The following is an 18362-nucleotide window of genomic DNA, read 5'->3' on the forward strand; positions in this document are numbered from 1 at the left end:
TTTGTTTTCTGTAGCATTGGATTTGTATGTTGGTTTCAAACAGCTAGTTCAGAACTGTCTTAAATTAGAATGGAAATTTAAAGGATAGAATTCAGAAAAATCAATGACATGATGTTTTTGTAAGAGCATCCGAGACAACTACAGTACACTTGAACACATTAATGCAAGGGTCAGCTACTGTATAGAAGGTAGGTTTTAAAATAAATGTTTAACAGTGTTCTTTGGACAAAGGCATTTTTCTATAAATGTCAGGTCGGGGCAAGTTGTCACGCATGTTTAGGGGAGACTGGGGTTGGTTGGCCCGCTTTTCATTCACCATTGAATGTCTCTGGTGGAACAAACTTCAAGATACCCCCAACTAGGATCAAATTAAAGCTTATGTTCTCATGTTAAAACACACACATGCACACACATTCAGTGTCACCAAATATTTATTGACTTATTAATCACTGTTTAAAGTTATGTTGTGCATTTATGACATGCAACCTAATATTGGGGTCGGGAAACTCAACACGTGTGTCGTATATCAGTAATATTAGTAATGATTATGTAATTAAAATGATTATGATTAACTTATTAATTTAGAATTTATAAAATGTTTAGTTATATAAATAATTCATATATATATATATATATATATATATATATATATATATATATATATATATATATATATATATATACGTATTTACTGATTGTGTAAATGTAAAATAAAAAATAAAAATCTTGTTTTTTGTTTTTTGCCTAAAAGTTATACTTGCCTATTTAATGACAAGTTCCCATTGTGACAACTTACCCTATATGTAGTGTGAAAACATATTCAGATTAGTTCATATAAAAGTAACTTATTAAGTAATAACTGTTATATCTAAAAGCTTTTTTGTAGCCAAGAACTCATGGTATGTGCCTACACAGAAAATAGGTTTTACTTTGCAAAATAAACCTACTCAAAGAAGTAGCCTATTAACTGTGATAAAACGTGTGACAACTAGCCCCGGTGTCCCCTATATTTCATAACGCATTAGACACAACCTACTTCCAAGACCCAACTAATCATGCGTGATCATCCATGCGCTGCAATATATGGTCACTTGTTACCTCGCTAGCTCTTGGCTCGCACATTTTGCCTTCCTACACACGCTCAACCAGAAGACACTCTCTCCTTGTGGTCAACCGCACTCCATCAGCTGTCAAGCGGATTACCTAAAGCCTGTACAGACCAAGCGGCTGCTTTGGCAATGGTGCTGGTGGTAAAATGATCAACATTTAATGTGGGAGACATTTAGACGGCGTTCATAGTAACCGACAGCACCTGCAAACAGAGGTAAACTCCGTTGTCATCTTTACCTTAATGCTGCAAAGGATGAATCCCCGAGGAACCAAACAAGCATGTCGGGAATAGAAGCGCAAAGGACAACGAAAACGCTGAAGTAGGCGCACCACGCCTTTGTGCGTTTTCTGAGCCTATAGACTGCAAACCGGTGTGTACGCTGCCCCACAGTCGGATGTGTTTGAATACTGCGCACCCATGCGCTTATTTCAGCTGAGAAAGGACAGCCGATGGACAATGATGTCAGCGCTGTGGACTTAGCGGAGGCTCTGAACGCTACAACTTTAAGGGGCCGTTCACACCGAACGTGTTTTTGAATCCGTCCGCGCTGTTTTGTAATAATTTTCCAACGTAAACATGCGCTAGTCGGCCGTTTTTGACAGTTGCGTCTTTTCAGCATCTCTCGCAGGAGCGCCGCGGTTTTTAAACGCAGTATCAACTTCAGTTGTTACAAACGCGTCTCGAGACACCTGCGTTCTGTTATATTCGTTGCGCCGCGTCTTGCTGTTGTTGTTTTATTCAGAATCTCGCGCAGGAGAGCCACGTTTTTTAGACGCTGTGTCAAGTAAACAAATAACGTTAGCTGTTAACGTGTCTCGAGACACCTGCGTTTGGTTGAATTCGTTGCGCTGCGTCTCTGTCGTTTTTTTAGCATCTCGCGCAGGAATGCCGCGTTTTTTAGACGCCGTGTCAAGTAAACAAATAACGTAAACTGTTAAAAACCTGCCTCGAATCGCTGTTTCTTTCTTTCTTTTATCTTTCCAGCATCTCGCGCAGGACTGCCGCGTTTTTAGACGCTGTGTCAAGTAAACAAATAACATCAACTGTTAAAACGTGTCTCGAATCGCTGTTTTTTTTTTTTTTTTTTCAGCATCTCGCGCAGCAGTGTCGCGTTTTTAGACGCAATATAAGGTACACAAATAACGTAAGCTGTTAACGTGTCTCGAGACACGAGCGTTCGGTTCGTTGCGCTGCGTCTCGCTGTTTTTTTATTTATGCATCTCGCGCAGGAGAGCCATTTATTTTAGACGCAGAGTGAAGTAAACAAATAACGTATACTGTTATAAACGCGTCTCGAGACACCTGCGTTCGGTTACATTCGTTGCGCAACGTCTCGCTGTTGTTGTTGTTGTTGCTTTGTTGTTGTTTTCAGTGTCTTGCGCTGGAGCGCCGCGTTTTTAGATGCAGTGTTAAAAAGAACATCAACTTTTAAAAATGCTTTCGGGACCATAGAACTGCTGTGGAGCTTTAATTGCAAACAAACAAGCCATTTTGCGTCACTTGACGTTTAAATTAAACTGGCTACTCTGGAGAATACGTCGCTGTGTTAAGGCATAGGGTACGCATGTTGTGTTAAAGTTAGCACAGGCTTCTAAGAATATAGTTGCTGTCGGGCATCGGTTTAACTCCACGATCCATTATGCTGTCCACTTGGCACGCTAGTCAACCTTGACGCCACCGAAATGCTGCCGGGCTCGATTCAGATAACGGGAGAGGCGCTGTCCGGTGCTGAAATCAAAGATATATGCGACAGTCTGAAAGAGAACAGTGTGCGACTTCTGTCTGTACGCGGATGTCAGCTGTCTGATCGAGACTTTGGCCGTGTGTGTCGCGGCGTTTCAGAGTCGCATTCTCTCGCGCAACTGAACCTGAACCTCGGTGTGGTGTCCACCATCAACCGGACGAAGCAGCTGGCAGATGCGCTGAAGGCCAACAGATCCATCCAGACACTCTTGTAAGTGCTCGAGCAAAGGGTGCATGCACCGACCACAGTATGTTCCTCTCTGCAAATAATTCAACTCGAATCACTTAACGTTTAGTCTATGACTCCATTCAAACTTTTGTAGATCATTCCAGCTTCAGGTGTTATAGGCTATTTTATGGCCTACTTTTTAAAGAAAGAGTAAAATTGGAAAGACTCAACTTACATTGTTGGGTAATATCCGTGAAACTGAGCTTGAACCATGGCAGTGAGGATTTCTATGTAAAATAAATCCATATGAAAGTCTAATCTGGAAGTTAAACACAATAGATATAGTACATGCGCCTCCTTGTTTTTATGATAAAGCTGTAAATTGTGAATGAAATTCTCTACTGAAACTTATTTATAATTTCCAAAACACACAACAATACCTTACAGGTTTACACAACCAGGAAACTTTTACCAGTTATTAAATGCCAATTCTGATCAAACTGTTTAGGTTAATCTAATGGTTTGAAATAGGTTTAGGTAATGAGATGGTTTATGGGTTATTCTTCAATCGAACTGAGTAATGATTATTTGTGTTAAGCCTCTATAGACCTGTTTCATGTGACATCACCATTTGACCGCACTGCCATGTTTGTGGCCAATATTCCATATACCTTCAGTGTGTAGTAGGATGTAACAAAAAACTTCTTCATGAGTTTTAAAGCAGCTCCTTCATTCAAACAGACGGGATAATCACAGACGTTTTTAAATACATTGTCAACAAACAAATGTGTAACCTCTAAATGTGAGATGTTTACAGCGATGTGTGTGTACTTGCCCACTGGTGTATCCTTATGTTCAGGATGGGCTTTAGGGATTGGGACCAATGACTCCCTACTATGTTTATGGTTGGGGTGGGTATAGGGATAGGCTTTAGGGATAAGGACCAATCCGGAAGCGGGGACTGTGGAGATGAATCATGGATAAAATATCTTTAAATGTCCACGAAAGTTCAATTTGCCAGTGTGTGTGTTGTCTTGACCTGTGTTAACTTTTCCTGGGACTGGGCATGGACCAAAATACATTTTTGATGTTTTTCTTGATATCGTTTCTCAGTTGTTTTTGCATTCACCGCCATTGTTTCCTTTCTCTGATGGTCACAAATATGGCGGCTGTGGAGACAAGTGACATCACTGAAACAGGTCAATAAATGTTGACATTTCAAATCAATTTCACTTTTTTTTTAAACTAATCAGCTCTCAGATATGTGGCCAAAGTTTTGTGTGTTGCGGTAGTGAGAATTTATTTGTACATAAGAAAAGAAAATACTTTTAAAAATGTGGAAATATGATAAAAAGTGACTTGATTTTACTGTTTAAAAGGGAAATCTAAAATCATTATAATGTTCTAATAGAAAAGAAACCAAATAGTTAACAAAAATATTGTGTGTGACTGAAATATTTTTCTTAGTCATGAGATTTAACCTGTAAGAATGTTGACCAATCAAATTCTTACATACAGCAATGACATCATTGCAATATTTGCATAATCTTTTGTTATTTTTCTTTCTTGCATCTATTATCATGAAGGATTATTCCTGTTCCTATATATATATATATATATATATATAATCTAAGGTTTAAATAAAAGGGTATACCAGACACTCATAATTTGCTGATCTAGCACTTACTTTATTAATTTTAACATCATTATAAAAATAAAAACGTATTTGTTAGCTGAGGGGCGGCTGCCCATTTCGCCCATTCATAAATCCGCCACTGCCTTCAGGGAACTCAAATCTAGCACAAAACATAATGTCTACTCTTCCTGTGCCCCTTACAGTCTCCATGGGAGTCCACTGTTAGATGCAGGATTGGTCACTCTGAACACAGCTCTCTCCACTCACCCATCACTGGTGTCATTGGACTTGGGCGACTGCATGCTGGGTGATGAAGCTGTGCGTCTCATTTGTGGCATGCTACCTCCGGATGGAGCCAAATCAGGTAAAACCAGTGACGGTTTCCGTAAAGAACTCTCTTTAAAAGTAGTGTGCCTCATTCAGATTACATAAACAAATGAGAATTCCACACGGCAGTAAAAAGATCTGTGAATTCCATTGGATATCCAGTTTTAAAATATTGTACATTTGTATGAATTGAGATTTAGCAGCAGACTTAAAGCTATGGTGATTTAACTATGCTCTTTTATGTGATCAATACTAATGCACAGGGCTTAAAGAGCTTACACTGAGTGCCAACCCGGCCATCAGCAGCCAGGGTTGGGCTCGACTGGCCATCGCCGTGGCTCACAGCTCACAGTTACGGGTCCTCAACCTTGACTACAATCCCTTAGGTGAGCAATTTTTACCTGCCGTTTAAAGACAATGCTACAGGTATGGATTTACACTGGCCATGAAACACAGATTTGGTAAACTGACAGTAAGGACAAAGACATTTTATACATTTCCCACCACCATCTACCCAGTTTACGCACATAAAACAAGACTTGTACACATAGATAACTAATATTGGCATTATATTCATGCTGTATGGCTAGAAGGGAACTGGCTCCCCCAGCTGAGCCTGGTTTCCCCTAAGGTTAGTTTTCCCCATTAACTAACATCTTATGAAGTTTTGTGATCCTTTGGCATGCTCAATGGGGGCCTAAAGAAAATAATTTTTAAGGCATGATTTTCAATTGAATCGTTCATTTAAACCACACAATGAGGACTTAAAGACATTACAGCGATTTTCTGTAAAGCTGCTTTGAAACAATGTGTGTTGTGAAATGTGCTATACAAATAAATATGACTTAACTTCACTTGACATGGCAAACTAACAGTAACTTTGATTAGCAATTTTTTTTGACAAGAAAATTGCAATTATGTGAACACAATGGATTATTTGAAACTCTTCTTTTAAACTGTCAGCACACACAGGTTTAATACACATTTTGTTGACTCATAGAACAACAGCAAACTGTTTGCTGAAGTGAGCTACAGTACGGTCCAAAAGTCTGAGAGTAACAAAAGTAACATTTAAGATATTTAAGATTTACAGTAAGTTAATACAGTATATCTAGGTCACTAATACAAAATGAAAATTTGTGACATTGAACATGTTAACTCCTTTGTTTTTTCCATTGAAGCACACAAGATGCTCTTTAGAACATTCTCAAATCATGTTGGAAAATATGATCATCAGGATTTGCACAAACTTGTAGAGTCCATTTCAGCTTGAGTGCATGCTGCCATTACAGCAAAATGGGGACATACCAAATACTAGAAAATTCTGAAGTTCATATTTATTTTTCAGGTCAAATTTTCACAAATTGTTGCACTGTTAATATATCTTTCAATGAAAGATGCAACATTGAAGCTAGTAAAGTGTATGATGTAGCCAAGATTTTTTTTGTTAGACATTTATTTTGCTGACCGATGCTCCCCAGGGCATGAATTTGCCACCCTAGCACACAAAAATTGCTGCAGGAAAAATGCAGGGTTTGCAAACTTAAAACCACAAGGACTGCCTTGCACCTTGACCCCTCTGTCTCAGCTTTTCCCATTGGTTGTGTTCCAGGGGATCACATTGCTGGAATGTTGGCTGTCGCTGTTGCATCCAGTCGAACTCTGGAAGTTCTGGATATGGAGGGAACTGGTCTCAGCAATCAGTCAGCACAGGTAGATCCAGAACTACTCCATGCAACATCTTTATTTTTAATAAATTATTTTGTATATTATTTAATGTTTTCAAATGTCACATGCAAAATCATTGATGTCAAACCTGATGTGAAATGTCTGAAGGCACCATGTTTGAATTGGAAGATGTATAGCTGGTGAGTGTAGTAGTGTTCACATTAGTGAACACATTAATCTTATATAATTAGACATAAGAATGAATGGTTATTTGTTTTATTTGTACACAATTATGTGCTTATCTGTTTTTAGTAGTGACATTTTTAGTGACAAGAGATATAATTGAAATGATTTGATATCACATGAAAAAAAGGACCACTGACTGCAGTAAATGATATAAATCTTATATAATTATGGGACAACTCATTAACTTGACCAGCATCTGAGAAGAGTATCAAAAACTAGCACGGGTGAGTATTTCAATACATAAATATCTTCATGTTTTGCAGCTGGTGCATCAGCATTTGACTGGAAACACTCAAATTGTCTCACCCACTCCCTGAAATGGATAATATGATTGGTTAGCAAATATCCCATCTCGGTTGAAACAACTGTTCCGATTGGTTGTTCCACTCATTGTTCTGGTGGCCATAAATCCTTAGAATGATAGGTGGGCATACCGTGGACGTTTGCGTTTGCCGTAGACTACATTACTGATACATTTGGAATGGCCAGACTGATCTCATTTTGAAATGGGAAACAGTAGGTTGAGTTTTCTTGCACTAAAAGCCGAAATTCAAAACACTGACCCCAGTGGCCAATGCTGTAAGTGTGGTGTAATGTCCACAGAGGGGTGCCAAAAGCGGGTTGTGAAGCGAGTTGTTTTCAGCTGTAGAGGCTGTAATACAGTGAAGAGGAATACATATTCTATACAATGAACCCCTAACCCAAACCTAAACCTAACCATCAGTGGTGTAGAGGTACAAATGCAACCTCCGAATCACACTCGTTATTAATTATGCATATGCGATTACTTCCTGGTTTCAATGCGGATTTAAACTTTGGTCTTCCACATGGTGATGCAACACGGTTCCGGTCATGCCACAGGGTAAGGTAAACACGTCTGAGCTGATGCAAAAATGTCTAATAGGAGATGGTGCTTGTCAGTGAGTCGATCCTCTCGGAGACTCTCGGAAACAACATGCAGACTTCCCGTGTGATCATGTTGGAATGACATGGTGATGACATGGTGAGGGTGATTAGTAAATGATGAAATGATGATCTCTTCAAGGCATATGATCTTCAAATGCACTCTGAAACTTATGCCTAAATAAATCCAGTCCTTCTTAAATGCCCCATCTAATTGTCTTATTGCTTCTGCATTACATAAACAGATACTGAACAGTCAATTTATAAAATAACCTGCCAAAAGACCTACCTTGAATTCTGAGAGAGAAAACACTTGTTTCACTTTAACTAACTTTCTATTTAAATCAGTGATAAATTATGGCCACATAAACTTGTGTGGCTAAGAAGTGCATTGTGATGCATGTAACATAATCTGTGCTGTAACTGCATTTATTTTATCCTTGAAAGGAGATAGGGCATGTAGATCAGATATGCACTTTATGAACCAGAGGAGTAATCCTAAAACTTTTCCTATCACAACCTGCACAAGAAATATAGTGCTGTAGGGGAATAATGGATTAGGAACAACTTTAAGCCATAATTCCTACCCATGCTCTTAAAGGAACAGTTCATCTCATAATTAACATTTTGCCATCTTTTACTGACCTCCTTGCCATTCCAACCCTGTATTATTTTCTTCTGTGAAACAAAAAAGATATTACGCAGAATGTACAAGGTAAGTAGATGGCAGTTCCTCCCAAAATGAAGCCCTCTCATTATTTACTCACCCTCTTGATATCCCAGGTGTGTATGAATTTTTCTTCACCAGAACACATTTGAAGACAAATTTAAAAATACCTTCGCTCAGTAGGTCCTTAAAATGCAAGTGAATGGAGTATAAAAATCACAGAGAGTCAGCATAAACATCATGTCAATTTAGAAGACTAATTTAATCGCCAAAATCATATGGATGATGTTTATGCCAACTGACTGATTTTTGGAGCTTCAAAAGACAAATCTCCATTTACTTGCATTTTAAGGACCTACTGAGCAAGATATTTTTCTTATTGTCTTCAAATGTTTTCTGGTAAAGTCATACACACCTGGGATATCATGAGGGTGAGTAAATGATGGGATAATTTTCATTTATGGATTAACTATTCCTTTAAACTGCCAAGCTCCATATAATCTGTATATATAAATAAAGTATTGTACAAGCAGTCCATATGATGTTATGCTTTGTGTAAAGAACAAACTGTAAAATATTCCCCACTGATTATATTTGGATAATATTTTGGGTGAATATTCATAAAAGCTGTTCGAACATTCCCTGTTGTCCAGTAAAATGACAGATAAGAGCTATTTTCTCTTCGTAATCATCCACTAGAGGGCCAAGTTTCACAGTACATTCCTTTTTCCATGCTCTCAGTGTTTAAAAACATTGTTTTCTGATATATGCTTCCTTCATGATGGTTGTAATTGCAAAGTCTGGTCCTTTACATTAATTTACACACATACAGTAATAGACTGAAGAGGCAGTAGAGTCAGCTTTGGGCTAATGCACTAAAGTCAAAGACAACAGGCTGGGAAATTATCAAAGTACATCATGACACCTCTGCCCCACCAACTACTCCATCTGTTTATGTCATCCTCAGTCACACAGTGTTCTATCCAAGCATGACACAACAAGTTTCCAGCAAAATTTTGTCTGTCAATTTGTCTTTCCACACTGAAGGCAAAAATGCTGTGTGACATGACACAATCATAGCCAGTAAACATGTTGGTTGGAACTAAGGCTGTACCAATGCAAGAATACATCAATATATTGAGACTCTTTTTCTTATAATATTGCATCAATATTTTAGACCCTTATATCAAATTTAGGTTAGTAGACCTTTCTACTGAATCTGAAAAACACCAAAAGAAAGATGCCCAGGTCCCTGCTCATCATGGAGGCATGAGGACTGCAGATGTGGCCAGGTCAATAAATTGCATTGTCCGTACTGTGAGACTCCTAAGACAGTGCTACAGGGACACAGGAAGGACAGCTGATCATCCTTGCAGTGGCAGACCACGTGTAACAACACCTGCACAGGATCGGTACATAGGTACACCACTATCACACTTGCGGTACAGGTATAGAATGGCAACAACAACTGTCCGAGTTACACCAGGAACGCACAATTCCTCCATCAGTGCCCAGACTGTCCGCAATAGGCTGAGAGAGGCTGGACTGAGGGCTTGTAGGCCTGTTGTAAGGCAGGTCCTTACCAGACAGCACCGGCAACAACATCGCCTATGAGCACAAACCCACCTTCACTGGACCAAACAGGACTGGCAAAAAGTGCAATTCACTGACGAGTCGTGGTTTTGTCTCACCAGGGGTGATGGTCAGACTTGCGTTTATCATCGAAGGAATGATCGTTACACCGAGGCCTGTACTCTGGAGCGGGATCGATTTGGAGGTGGAGGGTCCATCAAGATCTGGGGCGGTGTGTCACAGCGTCATCGGACTTGTCATTGCAGGCAATCTCAATCCTGTGTGTTACAGGGAAGACGTCCTCCTCCCTCATGTGGTGCCCTTCCTGCAGGATCACCCTGACATGACCCTCCAGCATGACAATGACCACCAGTCATACTGCTCATTCTCTGCGTGATTTCCTGCAAGACAGGTATGTCAGTGTTCTGCCATGGCCAGCGAAGAGCCCGGACCTCAATCCCATTGAGCACGTCTGGGACCTGTTAGATCAGAGGATGAGGGTTAGGGCCATTGCCCCCAGAAATGTCCAGGAACTTACAAGTGCCTTGGTGGAAGAGTAAGGTAACATCTCACAGCAAGAACTGGCAAATCTGGTGCAGTCCTTGAGGAGGAGATTCACTGCAGTACTTCATACACGAGATACTGACTGTTACATTTGATTTTGACCCAAAATGTGTGTGTGTGTGTATGTGGATGTCCATTTTAAAACTGTAATTTAACTACTTGCAAACAAAGTAACATTTTATAAAGTGCCACCAAATACATCAACGACTCTATAGAAATGGGAAGCTGTTATCTGAAATTGGCTTGAGGCATGTGAACACATTCATTTTCAAAGAGCCTCAGAGTGCCAGTTTAGCTGAGAATCCAGTGAAACATTTGAATCTCATTATGACTACAGGGAGCCAGAGGTGAGACTCATTCAGTTTAGTCGACATACAGTATATGATCTCAGCCCATCTAGAATCTGTTCACCCAAAGATCTAATGCCATTATCATCCAAGACTACAATTCCTTTGTAACTGTACAGGTCATACACTACGGTACATGGCCAAAAGTATGTGGATATTCAGACACTACACTTGTATGTGCTTGTTGAACATTACATTTCAAAACCATAGACATTAATAGGGAGTTGGTCCTTTGCTGATATTTACTATAATGACAGCTACGTTTTCAGTCCACTGATGGTTAGGTTTAGGGTTGGCGTTTGGGTTAGGGTGTATTGTTACTAAAATATGCACTCCTGTTGACTATTTCATCATTCACAACTAAAAATCCAAAAAATGTTTGGTGCCAACCTGTGGACATTTCACCTCAACAACACTTTCAGCTTCAGCCCCTGGGGCAGTGATTCAGATTTCAGAAAAAATACAGAACTTTGGTCCTCCTGTTGCTGAACCTGTTGCTAAATTCACAGTGTGATTAATCGACTGTTCTGCTGAGACAGAATAGAAATGTGAGTCTAAACCTGTGTCTGTAAATTGATTCTTCACTATTATAAAAAAAAAGCTCAAAACAGTAGAATGTGACCTAACCGGCCTGAACAGTATTTTCAGATTTTAAGCCTGAACTAAGGCTGGGCAATAGGACAATGTAATCGGATATCGATGAAGTCTTTCAAAGATCCCGATTGCGAACAGACGATGATCGACAAAATCGGGAAATGGCAAACCATGGATCTGGGAAGTCGGCAAATATATTAAACAGTGGACAGGGTTTGAAATTAGCACCAGCAAAATGTGACAAGGCTGAATCCAGTTCCTCATCCAAATATTTCATGCGTGGGTAATTTTGCTCATCTACCCAAACTGTAAGATGTCTCAGAGTGACACATGACAAGAAATGCTGTTAGTCACAAAGACACAAGCTTGAAGAAACACACTTTATTATATTATTAAGAACAGAAAAAAAAAAAAAGCAGTCAATGCTGTGTCTGATTCGCTGTTTGTTCAGAGGCGTGCAGCGTTAGCCTGTCATGTGAAACAAGCACATGTAAACAGTTTTCTCTCTTTTTTTCTGTTTCATACATCTGAAAACTGTTTGCAAGAATAATGTCATCTATGAGAATGCTGTAAATGATCTCTGATCATCTCGGGAGGTGCTGTGGGTTTAGTTCACTCTTACACATTGTGAACGCAACTCTGCAGGTCCTGTAATATACAGTAAATCTTTGTATTAAATAACCAAAAACAAAAGTGATTAAATCATAAAGTAATGTAAGACATGATCACCTTGAACCTAAAATTTTGATTTCTTTTCTTTAGGCAGCATTAACTGTATTACCAAAACGCAATACAAACACAAATTCAATAAGAATTTAAGAAGTTCTTAATTTGTAGGTTATTAGTAATTTTCCACCTGTTGATGGATGATGGATGTTTGCGTGATGGCAAAAAAATAAAGTGCAATTTGATTTTAGAAATGTTTTTTTTTATGTGTTTCATGTTTCAATAAATGAATTACATTTTTAAGCAAAAAATTCACGACCCTCGACAGGGGTTTGACGAAATAATCGTTGATCGCAATATTTTTTAAGGTGATTATCAATAAAATATTTTTGCACATACAGTATCGCCTGGCCCTATCCTGAAACCGAACATCTCCAGAACGTCACATTTTTGTGACACCTGCACTAAAAACAAGCTAGAAGAAGTGCAATGAATGAAAGGATCGCAGGTGTCTCGACACGCGTTTTTTCTTTGCGTCAAAGATGTCTGTCCAGAACTTGTTTATAAAGGTTAACAATTGAGCAGATGCACATAAAAACAAATCCGGTGCTAACGGCCCCTAACTCGTCTGTTCACACATGCCTGTGTGTGAGTGTGTGTAACAAGGTGGGCCTGTTTATTTTTTAATTAATTACAAAAAAACAAGTTACTTGGGTCCTGTCAACCCTGGGTCAATTTTAGACATCTACCAAGAAAGTTAATCTTTGTGGTTAAATTGTACTTCTTTAAAGGGACAGTTCACCCAAAACTGAACATTATGTCATACAATGTGCATGTTCGGATCCATGTGACCTCACTTTTAATTTCAATATATATGGCAGTGGATAGTACTCACTATATATATATATATATATATATTGCAGTTAATTTTGAACATTCTCTGGAATTTGGATGATCTGTGTTTGTCTCAGGAGATTGAATCTCCTTATGCTTGATTTTATACAGGCTAAAATTCTATACATCTGAAGAAGCCAAACTCATTACCATAATTAAAAAGGGTGTCCACATACTTTTGGTAATGTACTGCATATCTTTATTGATAAATCAAGTTGCAGGAAAAATGTACTCCTTTTCAACATTGTTACATGCAGTCGTGTGTTCCTCATGCGTTCCCTTGTTCCTCTGTGTTCAGGTCTTCCTAGACATGGTGGAGAACTACCCCACCAGCCTGCGTGTGCTAGTTCTGGCAGAGAATGACATCAGCCCTGAGCTGCAGCAGCAGATCTCAGATCTGCTCTCTGAAGGAGAGGAGGAGGAAGATAAAGACGGAGAGGCCCGCGGAAGCTCGGTGGCCCCCAGAGAGAAACCGGCCTGGGTTCCCCACAGCAGTAAGGGTTGACCCAATCTCACTCTCTCAGCCTGTTCCCTTTGCTTCAAGACTGTTTCATTTAGAATTCCTGCTTTCTCTCTCCCTCTTTGTGTGTGGATGACTTTCCTGGAGTAACTGCTTCTAAGAGGCTGGGGAACAAGGGAAGTACAGAAACTCACATTTCTTATGCAATATTTAGGACAGATCCGATACTGTTTATGAAATAGAGATTTCTAATAATGGCCAGGTTGCGAGTTGTTCTCTGTGCTGTATATCCTGAAGTCATTATACAGTTCTCCCAAAAATGAACTTTCTGTCATTATTTACTCACCCTCATGTTGTTCCAAACCTCTGTTGAACACAAAAGATATTTTTTATAATTTTCAAATAATATCTTGGTTGCTTTATTGCCACATAATTAAAGTAAATGGAGACTAGGGGAGTATCAAGCTCCAAAATGACAAAAAGAAGGACTATAAAATCATCATTAAAGAAGTCAGATGATCCCTGAGCTCAGCATGTATTTTCGACAGTGTTTTTGCAGTGTTTTTTGTCCTTTTCTGAGAAGAAGGTAAAATGATCAGTGAATAGCAGCTTAAATTATCAGCTTAAATTTGAGTCACACAAAGCTTTCGTATGGCTTCTTAAGACTTGGAATGTAGCACTAAAGTCATATGGATTACTTTTATGGTGTTTTTTTTTTTAATTTTGGAGCTTGACAATCCCAGTCCCCATTCACTTTCATTAAATGGAAAACAACAGCCAGCAAATTCTTCAAATAATTCTCCTGTGTTTCAAGGAAGAGAGAAAGTCATACATGTTTGGAACAACAATACATGATGACAGAATTTTCATTTTTGGGTGAACTATCCCTTTAAGGAAGAATCTTTAGTGGACAAAGACTAGCAGTTCAGAAATGGTTTAGCCTTTTTCCTGGCCTCTTTAGAATTATTTCAAACATTTACCAAATTGTCTCTGAACCTTACAGACTCATCCAGATCCCAGATGGTCCTGATGACATCAGGACTGGGTGAGAGCTTTTTGGCAGAGACAGAGATGTGATACTGGAGCTGCCTATGTTTTGTGTTTGCACTGCCCGACTGCTGCAAGACCTCCAGTTAGCGTGCAACCTCTAACACCGCATGACCTGTAGCACTTAGAAGAAGATAGTTCGAAGCTGGAGCAACAACCTTAAACACCAAGTGACTTATAATACGCAATAGTGAATGATTTATTTTACAGATATACAGTCTATTTATAAATAAGTGTTTAACCAATAAGTATACTCAGTTAGATCAGCTGTATATGGTTGATGTGATGGCCTGATGTCTGAATAAATATGTTTACACATTTTTAAATGCTTGTTGGTTCTCGTTGTGTCCAACACCTGACTGATAAAAATGATAAGAACTACATTAGTGATGCAAATAACAGGAGAACGAGTCCTAAAGAGTCAACATGTGATCCGAAAATATCACAGAAGCACTACAAAATTATGTGAGTCCTTTAGCATTTTTATTTTGTATCACACATTTGCTTTTCATGACACTACGATTAAGTTTAGGTTTAAGATTTATGGTAGGGAGGTTGGTTTTGTTGATTTAAAACTTGACAGAGCATTAAAGGGAAAGTTCACCCAAAAATGAAAATTCTCTCATCATTTACTCAATTTGATGCCATCCCAGATGTGTATGACTTTCTTTCTTCTGCTGAACACAAATTAAGATTTTTAGAAGAATATCTCAGCTCTGTAGGGCCATACAATGCATGTAAATGGTGACCAGAAATTTTAAGCTCCAAAAAGCACATAAAGGCAGCATGAAAATAAGCCATACAACACCAGTGGTTTAATCCATGTCTTCAGAAGCGATATGACAGGTGTGGGAATATTTAATTTAATTGAATCTTTTAAAACTATAAATTCTCCTCCCTGCCCAGTAGGAGAAAGTGGAGATTTCTAGTCACAATTCACTTGCATTGTATGGACCCACAGAGCTGAAATATTCTTCTAATAATCTGTTTGGGGGGACAATTTAATTTGCTTTTAGGGCCACACAGTAGATATTTTGAAACTGTTGTGGTCAATATGAACCACATAATATCATTTAGTCATTTTAATTTTCACTAAATGAGATCAAACTGAAAATGGTTTGACCAAGACAAAATGATCTCCTGTGTTTACACACTGTATCTCCTTTTAAAATCAGGAAGTTGGGGTGAGATGTCTTGAAGGGCATACAGAAATAGCTTTTTGTGATAAGCTTTTCAAGACATCAAATTGTAAAAATTAAAATATTCTCAAGGCAAAATTTGGGGTTCTTTAAATGCCGCACCAACAGAACCCTTTGAAGATCCTCCAGGCACTCTGGAAAGGATATCCAAATATCCAATTTATGTCTTCAAAATATATTTCAAGTGTCTTGAAACATTTCTCTGTGATGAATGTTCTGAAGGAACCATTAATGTTGAAATGTTTCAGTATCTGTTTGAATTCAGACAGGTTTCAGCTGAATATATGATTATCAAAATACATGCACATTTTAAAAGTGACATTGCACAATAAAAAAAGGCTCAACGTTGCCATTACATTTACAGCAGAGTCATGTTTCTGTGCTTACATATTGTTATAGAAGCTTCTGTGCGAAGATGATCATGTTGCTTGTACCAGTTTCGAACTGTGAACAAAGTTTCGCCTTTCGTTCCACACACTTTCATGCTTCATGCATTTTTAACTTGAACAGTCTATTTTCTGCAGCTTTCAGAGATCTGTTTTTCTTAACAAACGAACTTCAGAGCAAATGTGTTTTTTTAAATGAAATGAGTTGCAACAACTGTTAAAGGTATAGTGCAATCAAAAATGAAAATTCCGTCAGCATCAACTCATCCTCATGCTGCTCCATCCCCATGTGACTTACTTTCTTCTGTGAAAGTGAATGTTTTTGCCTGACACATTCCAAGACAGGGTTACACCTAAAGGATGGGGGCATGAAAATGCTGTCTTGGTCACAGATGTCAAGGATTTTCTAAGGATCTGATTGAATATTATTAGGCTTTTTCATTACTCTAAATAGCAACTGATTTCTTTTCTAGGCCTAAGAATTTGGACTTGCACCCCAAGCCAAGAATGTATTCATATTAGAGGTCCTTGGCCAAAAAAGCTGTAAAAATGCATTAACCTACTGGCAGAGAAAGTTTGACTCCACTTATTTAGGCCATATAAGATGTGCCTGAGCCCACTTAAGGATATGATATCTATTGTTTTCTTTCATGACTTTGACTACACAGCTATCTATTCACAGTCAGGGATCAAATGTGGAAATGGACACCCAGTATCAGCTTCCTTATGTCTGTCTCCGCTCTCATCCAACAGCTGCCAGGAAAGGCAAATAATAAGGAAGGAGATCATTGTCTATAATTAATGAAAGCTCTCTGATCAATCTCCCGAGCTGCTAAAGGACTGAGACAAATGAAAAGGCAATTTTCCAGTGGGTAATGCTGTAATGAATCCTCTGCGCTCCTGACGGGAGTACACTAAAAGATTCAACATGATGAAATGCTCATTAGTGTAAAGTCTATGTGAAGAATCTGGTCTGAACTCAAATGAGCTCTGAGCCTGGATATGCAAGGCACAAAGGAGGTGAATGAGTGTAGAAGTACCTGCAAATGCAACATTACTGGCATGGGAAAGAATATGCATATGCATGACTTTATTCTGCAGTTCTAAAGAACAGTACAATAAAAACAGGGCAATGCTGCAGCACATGGAATTGGAATAACTTCAGTAGAACTTCAGTGTTTTTTAAGGGGGTTGTATCACAAATAAAAATTCCAATTGATATTTTGAAATAAAACCTTTGATGTACTATACACAGGGACGTGCACAGACATTTTGAGGGGCAGGGACTCTTAAACTTTTTGTGGGGCAGTAGCTTCAAAATTGTCTGTCAGTGGGTCGGGACAGGTTAGGGGGTGTCTGATCTCTGTTGGACTTGGTGGGTGCACGTGTGTGACTATTTCTTTTTTGCTATAATTCTATATATAGTATATTCTCCTCACCACAATTGTACAGAGTGGTTATCTGAGTTACTGTAGACTTTGTCAGTTCAAACCAGTCTGGCCATTCTCTGTTGAACTCTCTCAACAACAAGACATTACCGTCCACAGAACTGCCGCTCACTGGATGTTTTTTGTTTTTGGCAGCATTCTGAGTAAATCCCAGAAGATCAACAGTTACAAAAATACTCAAACCAGCCCATAGAATGAACATAGCATGATTGTTGGTGTCAGACAGGTTGGTTTGAGTATTTCTGTAACTGCTGATCTTCTGGGATTTTCACACACAACAGTCTCTAGAATTTACTCAGAATGCTGCCAAAAACAAAAAACATCCAGTGAGCAGCAGTTCTGTGGACGGAAATGCCTTGTTGATGTGAGAGGTCAACAGAGAATGGCCAGACTGGTTTGAACTGACAAAGTCTCCAGTAACTCAGATAACCACTCTGTACAATTGTGGTGAGAAGAATAACATTTCAGAATGCTATTATGAGATGCGGGTTGGCGCTGTTTTGACAGAACAAGGGGACCTACACTATATTAAGCAGGTGGTTTTAATGTTGTGGCTGATCAGTGTGTGTGTGTGTGTGTGTATATATATATATATATATATATATATATATATATATATATATATATATATATATATATATATATATATAAACATATTTTAACAATGTGTTGTTTTAATGCTTACTTAAAATTAACACTTTTATCAATACAGTAA

At 38.6% G+C, this 18362-nt stretch overlaps 1 protein-coding gene across 2 annotated transcripts; it reads left to right on the forward strand.

The window, feature by feature from the left end:
• Positions 1-1154: 1154 nt before the first annotated feature.
• On the forward strand, positions 1155-15876 carry LOC127618223 (leucine-rich repeat-containing protein 73-like). Of its 2 annotated transcripts, none has more exons than XM_052090563.1 (6): positions 1155-3065; positions 4863-5023; positions 5250-5372; positions 6599-6699; positions 13406-13601; positions 14571-15876. In XM_052090563.1, the coding sequence occupies exons 1-6, from the start codon at positions 2794-2796 to the stop codon at positions 14642-14644; spliced, it is 927 nt and encodes a 308-aa protein (XP_051946523.1). In that variant the 5' UTR covers positions 1155-2793; the 3' UTR covers positions 14645-15876. The 2 variants fall into 2 exon arrangements, with proteins under 2 accessions (XP_051946523.1, XP_051946521.1); XM_052090561.1 differs by having other exon boundaries at positions 13715-15872.
• The last annotated feature ends 2486 nt before the right edge of the window (positions 15877-18362 follow it).

Source organism: Xyrauchen texanus, chromosome 24, assembly GCF_025860055.1.
Source record: "Xyrauchen texanus isolate HMW12.3.18 chromosome 24, RBS_HiC_50CHRs, whole genome shotgun sequence".
NCBI lineage: Eukaryota > Metazoa > Chordata > Actinopteri > Cypriniformes > Catostomidae > Xyrauchen > Xyrauchen texanus.

Bases quoted from the DNA above. Each gene is read 5' to 3' on its own strand.
- LOC127618223 (XM_052090561.1), top strand. From the start codon at position 2,794: ATGCTGCCGGGCTCGATTCAGATAACGGGAGAGGCGCTGTCCGGTGCT. The intron at 6,700-13,405 runs GTAGATCCAGAA...CTCTGTGTTCAG, and splicing joins TCAGCAATCAGTCAGCACAG to GTCTTCCTAGACATGGTGGA. The intron at 13,602-13,714 runs GTAAGGGTTGAC...ACTTTCCTGGAG, and splicing joins GGCCTGGGTTCCCCACAGCA to TAACTGCTTCTAAGAGGCTG.